The 13,076-nt window shown below is 59.8% G+C and overlaps 1 protein-coding gene across 1 annotated transcript in view; it reads right to left on the reverse strand.

Annotated features, from left to right (window-relative positions):
• SUSD4 (sushi domain containing 4) overlaps positions 1 to 12,871 on the reverse strand; it is a 57,470-nt gene extending 44,599 nt beyond the window's left edge. The window contains exons 1-3 of the mRNA XM_049635311.1: positions 12,736 to 12,871; positions 9,266 to 9,478; positions 1,040 to 1,213 (exon numbers count right to left, since the gene is read on the reverse strand). Coding sequence (XP_049491268.1) covers positions 1,040 to 1,213; positions 9,266 to 9,478; positions 12,736 to 12,871 — 523 coding nt within the window. The remainder of the gene's footprint in view (positions 1 to 1,039; positions 1,214 to 9,265; positions 9,479 to 12,735) is intronic.
• Between the last annotated feature and the right edge of the window lie 205 nt (positions 12,872 to 13,076).

A 13,076-nucleotide genomic window follows, 5' to 3' on the forward strand; every position in this document is an offset into this window, starting at 1 on the left:
GGGGGGGCACAGGCGGGGGCTCCAGTGGAGGGCCGGTGGGTGCAGACCAGGCCACTGGAGGAATGAGGCTGGCCTGCAGGGCTGACTGACGAAGCAGCAGTCTCCAGCCCGGTGGGCCTGCTCCCTCCTGCCGCGCTGAGACCTGAGTGTGGGGCGGTGGACGGAGGGGCTGGGCGAGCACGGGGAGAGCCGCACCTGAGCCCCTGACACGGGCCCTGCCGTTGGGCATTTAAAAAAAGTAACCGCGACCGAAAGAGCTGGTGAAGGGGCACGTGGTCCTCACGTGGTGTGAAAGGGAACCTCTAGAAAGCGGGGGAGTAGCCGCGGGGTGAGGGGAGTTTCCGCGGAGAGCCCTGCCGTGTGGTGGGGTGCGTGTCCCCCGTCCTCCAGTCCTGCGCCCACGTTCTCCTGAGGGGCCCCGACTCCAGCCCCCACGGAAGGAAACCACTTATCTGCAACCACGGCTCGCAGAGCGTCAGAGCCTGCCAGCCGGACTCCCACGCGCGGGGCCCACGTTGGTCGTCACCGGACCCGGCCCGCCCTCCCCTCAAATGATGAATTATGCGTGGGCCTCTTGGGCCCTCGGTCCAGGTCACATGTCAAAAAATAAAATCAGAACTGATGTGAATGGGGGGACTTATTTTCACAAACAGGGTCGACGTCGGCCCAATTTTAAAAGTGCGAGGAATACTCACTGTGCGGTTTGGATAAATCTGAATTTGATTATTTTTCTGATCCTTGTGCATTATAAAAAGGGATCGCATTATGAAGATCCTCTGTAATCTTACAGAGGCCTCTGTGAGATTAGCCATAAGTGTGTTCTCACCACCACTGAAATGAGTGTAAATACTGTTTTCACTGAATATGCAATAATTCATCACTGAGCTCACGCCCGGCCGCCAGCCTCTTATCTCCTGAACAATGAGGTATTTCTGCGAATGCTTTTGCAGGGAGGGTGCGGGGACTCCGATCCCAGTGCAGGGGGTGCGGGCCGAGCGCAGTCCCCGCGACCTGTTAGGGACACGTGCTCTGCACCCACCTTGACAGAGGGGCAGATTGTCCCAAGTCCCATCATCGCGACACAGCGAAACCATGTTGTGAAGGTCGGGGTAACGGATCTTGAACCCGTCGTGACAGGTGACGATCAGCTTATCTCCCTGTCTGTAGGTCTTGTTATGGATCTCAGCATCTTCCACCTGAGGGACGCGGCAATCTGCAATTGCGTGAACAGGACACGTTATCAACCCGACTCACACCGCTCATGGCTCCCAGCTTCACTCCTCTTCCCAGACCCGGCCTCAGGCTCCACTCGGGGCTCAGGTGTGCCCGCGAGCGGCACAGCCTGCTTCTCAGAGACACAGGAGGGACACGGGAGAGGACACAGGGAGGGACACGGGAGGGCATGAGAGGGACACAGGGTGGGACACAGGGAGGGGCACGGGAGGGACACGGGAGGGGCAGGGGGAGGGACACGAGAGGGACACGGGGAGGGACATAGGAAGGGGGATCCAGCCACGAAAGCAACTTCATCTCCTGCCTGTGACACCCGATACCACACAGTGAGCTCTCGGTGATTGTGGAAATGAGTGAAGAAACACAAGAGTTGGGGGTTCACGCCGCCGCCCACGTGGTGGTCCCCCCCCATGGCCCGCAGCCTCGGCCTGTGGGGCACAGAAGATACGCCTGGTGGAAAAGAGGGGCCGAGGCAGGACTGCACCTGCCAGGACTTCCCACCGACCTTCCCTGCACGTGTGGCCGCCAGCACTGCCTCCCAAGGGGGCAACTGGAGCGGTGCGGAGGTCGGGAGGGGACGGGCCGCCCGAACGAGGGCCCGAGGAACAAGGGGTGCACACAGCAGATGATCAAGAGATAAAATAAAGCGAGTGACGTCTAACCCTGGGCCTCCAGCGCCGTCTCCTCCCAGCTCAGCGCACAGCCGCCAGCCGGCCGTGCCTCCGACTCACACGCGCCCGAGCGAGAGGTTTATCCCACTGTCAAGAGTCAGGAGGCCCTGCCTTACGGGGGGTTGCGCTCCAAGCTTCGGAATTTGTTATGACGGTTCTTATTGGACCCCCACACGGCTGGAACAGCGTCAACAGAAACCCGGACCTTCCGGGCCCGCGAAGCTCCGAACTGTCAGCTCTGAGGCCCGAGGCGGCGGAAGGCGGCCCAGAGCTTTGGTGTGGGGCTGGGTGCACAGGGAGCACCGGGAATCTGACCGCAGAAGGTCAGCGCCGGAGAGCCTTGGCCGAGAAGGGCCAGAGGCTCCGAGGGCCGGGGGCTCCCAGAGACGGGGGTTCGAGGGCCCGGGGTTCCGAGGGACGGCCACCAAAGTCAAGGCTCGCCAGCCGGCTCTGCCCTCCTCTCGAGAGCAGGGACTGTGCCACCGGCTTCCTCCCACGTCCACTCTGCTCTTCTAGACTCCCCACACGTCTGGCAGAGAAGAAACGCCCTGGGAAACAGGACCGTGAAGCCCCCGGGGTCCCGCCCACCAGGCCTTCCCTGGGCCTGGGGATCTCAGCAGAGGCCATCTGGCTGGAAACGCTGTCCTGCCTCCAATCTGACCTCTTGGCTTTGAACTTTGGATGGTGGCAACGGGCTTCAGCTGCTCAAGTTTAACCAACAGTCTCCCACCAGAACAGCCGAGTCCCCCCGGAATCAGTGCCGGAAGAACCCTGGCCGGCGTCACGCAGTCAGACCACTGGTGCCTTCTTAATGGAAAACGTGCATCAGTCTTCAGTATCACGATGCAGGAATCATTCACAGCAGACACAAACACATTCATCAAGGCACCCGCCTATAAAACCTCGCCGTAAATCGACCCCGCGGCAGGAATCTACGTGACGGAACAGCCATTTCCACGACCGACTTGGAATTTGTGCTCAGCAGGCAGCCAGCTGCAGGGAGTAAAGTCCGCGGGCACCGAGGGCATGGGGACACTGGCCGACCAGGGAAGGAGCCTCACGGTCTCTCGGCGAGGTGGTCGGTAACACAGAGGGCTCTGAACTCCCGACTACAGGCCCGTGTCCACAGGCAGGGGCCGGGGCACAGACAGGGCATGTGACACACAGGTCACAGGGAACCATAGCCTCCCAGCCTCTGCTCAGAGAGGGGTCACCACGGGGCGCGGTGGAGGACCGACTGCTGGGGGATGGGGCGCCCACCGACCGGAGGGCTGGAGGCTGCAGTCTGAGCTCCCGTAAGCAGGGCTGTGCTGGGACAAAGGACAGAAGCGAAACAGACAAGCTGTAATAAACCCTAAACCACACCTCGACAGGAGCAAATGGCACACAGAGCCATCCTGAATTTTTACCCACAGCGTCTGGTGCCCAGCGTCCCCGCTGAAGAAGTGCGTGTGCCCCAACCAGCCAACGGTACCCGTAAATGGCTACGGACAGTATTTCTGTGGAAACAGATGAGCCAGGATCTTTAGTGTCTGAAAATAATGTAATCTTCATCAGTGCTGGTTTCAAATGGAAAAAGCACAGGTTTTCTATAGCACAAACGCATCCAGCAGGCAGCAAGGATTTTTAAAAGCCGCTATAAAAACACCACTGCCAAGGACTGTGAACACAGGTCCATCAGTATTGATTGTGTCGTGCAGAATGGGGTCAACGATCAAACCCTCCGTAGACAGCGCTCAAATGGACACTTCAGGGATGTAACCGAGAGATTATCAAAGGCTTCCCTCCCAGAAATCAACTTCACCCGCCTGCCGTCACCGAGAGTGAGTCCTGCTTTGGGGCAAAGGATTTAATACCGTCAGCAGATGAAGGAGGGGATATTCAGGCGGTGTTTTGCATTTATACCGAAGAACAGATTAACTGGTCCTAAAGAAGTTAGCACACGGGGGTCCTAAAGAACGGAGCAGAAAAGGAAAAAAGTCTTAAGAATGCGCACCACATGCTAGACTTACTCCCTTTTTAAGTGTTGGTTCCGTGTGAAAACGGATTTGATTCCCTAAAACGCCAACTTCAGACACCAGTGCTCGCCAAAAAGTGCTTCCGGGAACTGAGTTGGTAGCACGCACTCGAGATCCCCCGTTCACGGCCGCGCAGCACAGCCTCTGGGAGTCCTGCTGTGCAGGGCTCTGGGTTTGTTTACACCGGCATCTGTACCGTTTATTTACTCGCCCATCTGTCCCATTCGCTGGCTCGCTCACGCACTCAGCAGCGGGCTGCTGAGTCCCGCTCCGGGTGCTGGGCACAGAGAGACGGTCGGGAACAGCACCTCGTGGCAGCTGTGTGCAGAGCGACCGCTAACAAACGAGCAGATGTGTGAGCTAGAGCGCGACGGGCACGATGGTGGCTCTGACGAGCAGGTGCCAAGGTCACACGGACACTGACCAAGGGCCCCCCGGATTTGGGAAGACAGGACGGGCGCCCTGAGGAGAGGACATCTGTTAAGTACAGCCCAGCGGCAAGAAGGACTCAGTTGTGCGGATCCGGGAGACGGAGGTTTTGGGCACAGGGACCAGCCGGGTGTTGGCGTGTCTGAAACACAGACAGGCCAGACCACACGGCACCTTGCAGATCAGGGCGGGGATCTGGGGTTGGCTTCGTGCGACGTGCAGCTCCCAGAGCTTCTGAAGCACGGCTGTGGCCCGCACACCGAGGGATTACCCGACCCAAAGAGAGGCTCGGTCTTTGCCTCGGGTCCTGGGTCATGACATCCCTAGTGCCCTCCCTGAGCCGAGCGTGTCCACCGGGAGCCTCTAGGCCACAGCAGACGCTCTGTGCTGACGGTGTGACTGAGGCTGGGGAGCCTGGGTCCCTGTGGACCCACTCGGCCTCTGGGGAGCTGGAGGCCGAGCCCCGTGAGTGGTCAACCAAGCCTGCGTGGCCGAGCCCCAGGGACAACACTGGGCACCAAGGCTCAGGTGAGCTTCCCTGGTGTTAGCATTCACGCATGTTGTCACACGACACTGCGGGGAGAAACGGGCACCGTCCACACCACATCACCGCCAAGGGACAGCCGGGGAACAGGCGCCAGAGGTGAGGTCAAGAGCATTCGCAGCAGCACGGCGGCGCTCCCCTTGGTGTCCACGTCGGCAAGCAGATGGTCCTCCGCTGACCACACGCTGCGCCACCTGCCCGTGTCGCTCACGTCACGTGGTGTCCCCACGTGGGCATCTCATCGTCACTATAAAAAGCGCATGTCGATAAAAAGCTCACCAAGCCAATAGGAAAAACGGGAGGGTTTACACGTGCTTTCCAGGGGGTGAATGAGTCCGAATGGCTTCAGCCAAACGCGCCTACAGCCGAAATGTCAGGAAAAGCCACACAAAGACCCAGAAACCCGAAGTTGCTCAGCGTGAGTACTCTCAGCAAACGCCCACCTGAGGGATGCAAACCTTACCCAGATGGCCTAAGGCTGCGGGGGCCCCGCAGACGAGCAGACAAAGCGCATCGGGAGCCCGGCCAGCGTGCAGAGCGTGGGCCCCGGCCTCCCGCCTACAAGGGCCACGAGGCTCCCCTCCCCCCTGGCCATTCCAGGAGTCGTACTCATGGCCAGAAAGGCCCTGGGGGTCTCCGGACAGGGGCGGCACTTTCGGGGCACGTGCACGTGCAGCTCGAACAACCCTTTGTCCCCACGCACCCCCGCTCCTCCTGGGGCAGAAGGAACCACCCGGCCGGCCACAGGTAGGGTCCCCCCCACGGTCCGGGTCACAGCGCCTCCGCTGGCTGCACCCTTGTCAGGAAGGCGCCCCAGAGGTGCGGTCTGGGCGCCTGCTCGGGACGAGCCCCGTGTGAACCTGTCTGAGACCTGTGACGCCTCATTTGCCGGACGCCCATCTGGTTTGCTCGCTGTGCGTCTGCCTGAGACCGACGTCGGCGTGACCGTGACCATCCACGGAGCCGCTACGGGGACAAGAGAACCGTGTCCGGCCGCACGCAGATCACAGCTCCTTTAGCATCTAAACCCTGCTGCGTAAACACGCACGGGTCCGTCTGCCTCCAAAGCCTCCAGCAGAGAAGCCGCAGGCGGAAAAGAGAAGGTTGTGGTTTTGCACGAGGACCAGCTTGTCTGAACAAAGAGCTGCATCCACCCGAAGCTACAACCTGCCGTCTGACTCTCGTGAACGTCCTAAACGCCCTCCCGGATGAGCGTCCTAAGGGAGGGGGGGCCTGGGCAGAAAGTGTAGATCGCGGCCTGGTAACCTGGGCTCCCCCAGCCGGGACCTGTGGGCCATTCTCCATCTGAAAACCGCACAGCCGGTGTAACAATGCCAGGGCGCTGAGAGGACTCTGCCCGGCCGTTGTTTCCACGAATACCGGTGGCACGTCCGCTTGGGCAAGACGCAGGCGGATCCCCCCCCCCCCCCCCCCCCCCCAGCCCCCATGTGCTATTTTCTCATAACCTAAGTAGATTCGAATTACTCTTATTGTAGTCTCATTTGGGTACTGATCTTCTAAACACACTCCTTCCTTACGTGTGCAAACCGCCGTCTGAGTCACAACACTGACCCTGCCCCTGTCAGGGGAGGGACGGCCTCTCCGCGTCCTGGTTTGACACGAGTCCAGTAAGGGTTCGTCAGGTGGCTTCAGGCAAAGTCAGCCTTCACCCCCAGTGAGAACTGGGCGAGGGCTGTTTACCCGCGGGCAGGTGTCCCCCAGCAGACCTGAGCAGAGGCCCAACGGTGGCTCTCACCCCGTCCCCTGGGCTCTGGACTTACCACATCACCGCCCTGCACCCGTGGGGTGTGTTTTCAGTCCCCTCCACCACACCGCCGCCTCCCCTGCTCCCTGAACAGTGACCGTCCTCAGCTCTGCTTCGGGCCGTGGGGGCTCCGGTCTCTCGGAACCAGCCTGGAGAGGACGTCTCTGCATCTGTAGGGTGGAAGGTCTCAGTGCCGTAAAACTCCACCGGCTACGCGATCAGTCCCATGAGTCCAAACCTGAAACTCGGTCGTTTTCTTGGAGGGAACGATTAAGACTGGAATCGGGGCTGAGGTGGAGCACGGTGAAGAGTCAGCGGGCATCCGGGCGAGCCAGGGAGGTGCCACCTCGCTTCTGTAGGGCGCTTGTAGCAGGATAACAACGCATTTTCCTGCATCTAAACCTACTTTTCAAAAATCCGCATCTCAGGCAGGACTGGCCGCCAGCGTGACAGCCCGGGAGGGGTCCAGGTGACAGCGACAAGACCAGGGGCTGGACCAGGTCTGTCCCTAAATCGCCATTTAACTCCGGGAAGGCTCTCGGTTTCTCTTTGGGTCCGACAAAAACCAGATCAGAAGCGGGGTTTGGGCCCTACGTTCCTCTGAGTCCCTCCGCCCTGAGCACCAACACCGCCACCTGTAGTAACCACGCGTCCTTGTGAGTGGCCTCCGTGACACGACCTCACAGGGGAAAACCCACGGCTCCAAGCCTGCTGCCTGCACGTCTGCTATGTGACCGGGACAAAGCCAGCGAACCTCTCTGAGCCTCACCTTCCTAACCGGGAAGGCTGCCCCCTCGAAAGTGCTTCTCAGCGTTGAGGGCTTATCTGAACGCGGTGACTGACCCCTGTTACTACTACCGCCCGAAATTCAGCACCTTGACGCCCGGACGGAGGGAACCGAGGAATTCAGCAGCCTGGCATCCGCACGGCACAGTCCTGGCCGGGGCGGGAGGCCACGCACACCTCAGCGGAGAACGGTTCCGCGTTCTCGCCTCTGTGGGACACCCACGGTGCCCCCGCCCCCGCGTTCCACGAACAGCGACGCACGTCTCCACCGTCGCAGCAGCACAGGACACCCCTTCCCGCATGTCTCCCAAAGCCCAAGGTTACCATTATTATTGAGAAACGGCTGCTACTTAGAAAGGTGGTTTCTGTTCTTCCGAACTCTCTGAACCGATCCTGAGAGCACAACACGATGTCTGGACCCTCTGTGGAAAGGGTGGTCTTATTTTCGGCTGTGGAAGGAAAGGCTGGCGGTCCCCGGGGCACCCCAGGAGCACGGCCCTCCCCGTACACCTGGGGCTGTCCACAGCAGACGCTCCTTCCCTTTCTGGAATTACTACAGACTACGTGCTTATGGAGGCCTGGAAAGGGGCCATCTTTTTTTTCTCCCCCCCAGGACGGAAATACAGAAAGGACTCCCCATCTCTGGGCAATAACCACGAAGCCCACGTGTCCTCTTTGCCCTCAGATGTTCCTGAGCTTGTCCAGATTTTAAACACTGAGACCGTAGGGCACAGATTTTGGCAGGAAAGTCAGGATTTGCAAACCAAACACACTTTTAATCAGTAGAACCTTATGGAAACCATAGCCTGCACGGGCTGCACGGGAGCAGAAAATCTGAATGTACAGGGTGCCTGGGTGGCTCAAGGAGGCGTCCAACTCCTCGTTTCGGCTCAGGTCATGATCTCAGGGTTCAGAGCCTGCTTGGGATTCTCTCTGTCGGGGGGTCTGTTTCTCCTCTGTTCCGTTTATTCGTCAGGTTTGCTCTTTAGAATCCACACGGAGGTGAACTCACGCGGTATTCGTCTTTCTCTGACTTATTTCACCCTAATTCTTTGCGCTAATTTTTTCTCTTTAAAAAAACAAAAACAAAAACAAAAACAAAAAACCTTGAAACTCAAAGCCAGGGCAGGGCGAACTCTGGGGGCAGGCTGCAGTCCCCAGGAGGGCTGAGCCGGTGCCCCGTCAAGGCCTCCCCAAGTCAGCTATGGAGAGACGTTCACAAGAAGGATCTCGCCTCCTTCAGAGTACCAGCCCGCATGCCATGGTGACAGCTCCGTGATAAACCAAAATCAACGACGGACACTGAACCGAGAGACCCAGGCTCTGCCGGCCTCAGACACACAAACCGCATCGCGCCTCCCCAACCAGCTGCACCCAGGGCTCCCTTCCGGACCCTACGCACCTACAAGCAAAGCCGTCTCGACCAGCAGGCGTGGGCTGGCGCGAACGGTAAGTGACTGCCGCGTCTCAAGCAGGATACTTGCCAGAAACAAATGCCCGCCAGGTCGGCTGGCCCTGCGGTGCTCCCTCCTTACGTGGCTCGTGTCCAAAACGTGTGTTCCGTATGGACCGAGGCTGCGCACAGTGAGCGGCTCTAACATTCATTCTCCCAGCCGCTCGCTCACACGGACGAAAACGGTGACGAGTGGGGTTGGAACTGGGGCGGAGGAGGAACAGGGTCCCTCCTGCCACGGGGGCGAATTCATCCCGGGCCCCAGCCCTGGCCACACCGCCTTCCCATCCGCATGCAGGCTGGGCCGGATGGCGCGGCCCGGGGTATCGGCCTGCCCGGACGGGGCGGGCAGGGTGCGCACTTTACCTTCTCGCGCACAGACGGGCTTATCGCTGGGGATCCAGCCGAGGGTGCCGTTAGGGTGTCGCACGCACAGTCTCTTTGTGGAGCCCTTCAGCTTGAACCCGTCTTCACAGTGAAACTGGGTGACAGAGCTCTCAGGGAACAGCCCTCCGCTGGGCGTCCTGAAGCCGTTCTCGGGGACGCCTGGGTCCGTGCACGCCTGAAGGCCATCGAACCCTACATTGACAGAGAGAAGAAAAGGTGCCTCTGAATGCATCCCCCGGACGCCGAGGGCCTGCCCACGTCAGGGACAGACACTGTCATTCCACACACTGTGGCCACGCGGCTACACAGCACGAGAGACGAGAATAGAAGCCCTCTCTGTGACTCGGGACGGTGCTGGCGGGAGTCCTCGTGACCGACCCCACCCTTTGTGGAGGCTGGAGAAGCTGAAGCCACAGAACAAAGACGGGAAGGGGGTGGTGGAACCTGAGCCAGGCCCTGCAGGACATACTGACGACACTCCAGGGACAGAACAACGCTGTCGGGGAGGCCGGGATGGCGTCCTGGCAGGGTTGGCCCGAGCAGTGAACGCCCCTTCCCCTCCCCTCCCCGCCCCTTGCCCTTTGCTCCTTCCCTTGTGCCAGGCCTCCTGGAGGCTCCCCGAGGTCCTGGTGGCTTCCTAACCCATGAGACCAGCCCTGCAGGGAACAGTGTGGGGAACAGCACGGTCTGTGCTGAGCTGTGAGCCCTTCATCTTTGCGGCCCACAGTCCATCCCGGTCCTGCACAGAAAGAGCTACCCAGACGTTTGAAGAATGAATGAACCGTGTTGGGGAAGGGAAGCATACTGAGGTGACCCTGGAGGGCCAGGTCAAGCGAGGAGGCAGTGGGCGGGTGTCCGGGGGTCTGCAGACGTTATAGCTGGAGGGAGAGACTGTGCAGGTGTCAGAGCAGAGGGGAAACCTGGCAGGTGCCCGCAGGGAGGGCAGCACAGTGTCCTTAAATGATGGGGTCCTGTCTTCACTTGGAAGGAAAGCACACAGTCGGTCGCCTCAAAGTATTGCTCAGGTCGACTGCCTGCAGTCCAACAGCCCCAGGCGGCCAGGGAGGGGTGGCAAGGGGCAGGCGAGGGCCTGGTGAGCAGCTGTCCGCCAGCCAGGGGGGATGGGCCTCTGGGTCGCTGTGGGGTGGGGGTGTCCTGTCCAGGGGGACCTTCGGCGCAAGAAGGAAGCAGAGAGCAGGAGGCAGAGCGGGAGCCGAGGGTGGGGCGGGAGGCGGAGCCACAATGGGAGGTGGAGTTGGGGGCGGAGTCAGGAGCGGAGCAGGAGGCGGAACTGGAAGGCAGGCAGGTGGTGAGAGGCAGGGTTGTGGGGCGGGGTAGGAGGTGGAGCTGGGAGGGGCGGGAGGAGGAGGAGCCAGAGCAGGGGGTGGAGCTGGAAGGAAGAGCTGGAGTGGGAGGCGGAGCCAGGGGCGGGCCAAGGGGGAGGAGCCAGAGCCGAGGTGCAGGGGGTGGGGTGGAGGGAAGGGAAGGCGGAGCCAGAAGGCAGAGCCGGAGTGGGAGGCGGAGCCAGAGCTGGGTGGGGGGCGGGAGGAGGAGCTGGAGCAGGGGGCGTGGCGGGAGGTGGAGCCAGAAGGGGCGTGGCGGGAGGTGGAGCCAGGGGCGGGGCAGGAGGCAGAGAGGACAGCTGAGGGAGCCCAGGGCTTGGTTGCCGAGGGAGGGGGGGGCGGGGGGCAGCGGGGTGTCAGGGCAGGAACGGAGTCCTGTGCTGTTAGCTGCAGCTGGCACACGAGGTCACATTAGTGTTGGGTGCACAACACGGTGAGCCCGCAGTGTGCATGTGAGGCTGTGGTCACATGAGCGGAGCTGCCGTCGTCACCACACATCTTCACCACACATCACTGTGACAGCACAGCTGATCGTACTCACAGTGCTGTGACTGTTCTCCCCGGACCCGCTCTCCCCGCGCTGCTCCCTGCACCCCCCTCCTCCCGCAACCACATGTGTGCTCTGCACCGTTTGTGTTTTAGATTCCACGAAATCCTAGAGTATTTGTTTCTCTTTGTGATTTATTTCACTGAGCATAACACCCTCAAGGTCCATTTATGTTGTCACAAATGGCAAGATTTCATTCTTTTTGTGGCTGCGTAATATTCCGTTGTGTGTATACCACTTCTTTGTCCATTCATCGGTCAGTGGACACTGGGGCTGTTTGTAGCTTGACGATCGTAAATAACCCTGCAATAAACACGAGGGTGCGAGTGTCCTTCTGAATTAGTGTTTTCATCTTCTATGGGTGAATCCTTAGTAGTAGAGTTACCGGATTACATGGCATTTCTATTTTTAATTTCTTGAGGCACATCCATCCACACTGCTCTCCAGAGTGGCTGCACCAGTTTGCATTCCCACCACCAGTGCACAAGGGGTCCCCTTTCTCCACATCCTCGCCGACACCTGTTGTTTCTTGCGTTGTTGATTTGAGCCATTCTGACAGGTGTGAGGCGGCAGCTCATCGCGGCCTGACTTGCATTTCCCTGAGGATGAGTGATGTTGAGCATCTTTTCATCCATCTGTTGGTCATCTGGATGTCTTCTTTGGAGAAATGTCTGTTCATGTCCTCTGCTCATTTTTTAATTGGATTGTTTGGGTTTTTGTTTTTTTTGTTTTTTTTTTTTTTTGGTGTTATGTGAGTTCCTCATATACTTTGGATATTAACCCCAGGGACTGAGAGCTTGAACAAAGGAATAACGGGGACCAGACGCGTGTCTCCGAATGACTTCTCCTCACCCAGGCAGAGGACAGACTTGCACAGACTAGGCAGGAGGCAGGAAGACCATCAGAAATAACTCCCAGGTACCAGGTTATGTCAGGATCCAGGGACAGTTTGTGAAAGGCAGACTCATGGATCCCGGTGCTCTCAGGGTGGGGGGCAAAGGGCTGTGCTTCTGGAAGGCTCTCCAAATGGCTCTGAGGCAGCCAGTCCAGCTCCTGGGAGGGCCAGCAATTGAGGCATGTGGAGTCTCAAGCTACTGCGGCAGTCGTGGTGAGAAATGACAGGCCAGAAGAGGCAGGAGTGGCGCAGAGAGGCCGCAGGAGATACTACGGACGCAGAAGCGCAAATTCAGGGACGGAAGGGATGGCAGCAGGGGTGAGGGGAACGAGTTAAGGGAGGCATCTAGGATGGCCCCAGGTTCTGGCGCTGAGCCTGCATGCAGGGGGACGGGACGCGGTGAAAACCACCTGGGGCCAAAGGGGGGTACGGAGAATCTGGGTCTGGAGACACCCAGGCAAGGTGGGGGTGACCAGCCGGAGGAGCAAGTCTGAGCCGCATGTCTGCGCACAGACGGCAGCTGGAAGCACAGCTGGGTGGCCTCCTGGGAACAGACGGTGAGAGGAAGCCACGTGGCACACGGCTGAGACAGCGGCACCCACGAAGGCCAGGAGGACACAGGAAGGAAGGCAGGCAGGCGGATGGGCAAGGGCAGGAGACACACCGGGCACGGGGGCGCGGCCAGGCTGGAAGGGACTGCAGAAAGGAAGGGACTGCTGGAAGGGTGCAGACAGCCCGGGCTTGTCCTCCAAGGCACTCAGTGTACACGGAAGAACGCGGCTGAAGCCATCCCGGGTCATCCCGCGGCTGAAGCATTAGGGTCACGGGAGGGGCTTTCCTATTATTGTATTAAGATCTTAAAATCAAAGAGATCTGAGCCTGTCTCCACGCAGCAGGGAGAAAGAAAGTCCACAGATGAGGGACGGGGAGGCGCAGGGGAGGGGGTCCAGCCCTGTGGGGGGGAGGGGGGCTCATCTTCCACTGAGGCAGGAAGGGGGTCTCCCG

This window comes from Panthera uncia, chromosome F1, assembly GCF_023721935.1.
Source record: "Panthera uncia isolate 11264 chromosome F1, Puncia_PCG_1.0, whole genome shotgun sequence".
NCBI classification, from domain to species: Eukaryota; Metazoa; Chordata; class Mammalia; order Carnivora; family Felidae; genus Panthera; species Panthera uncia.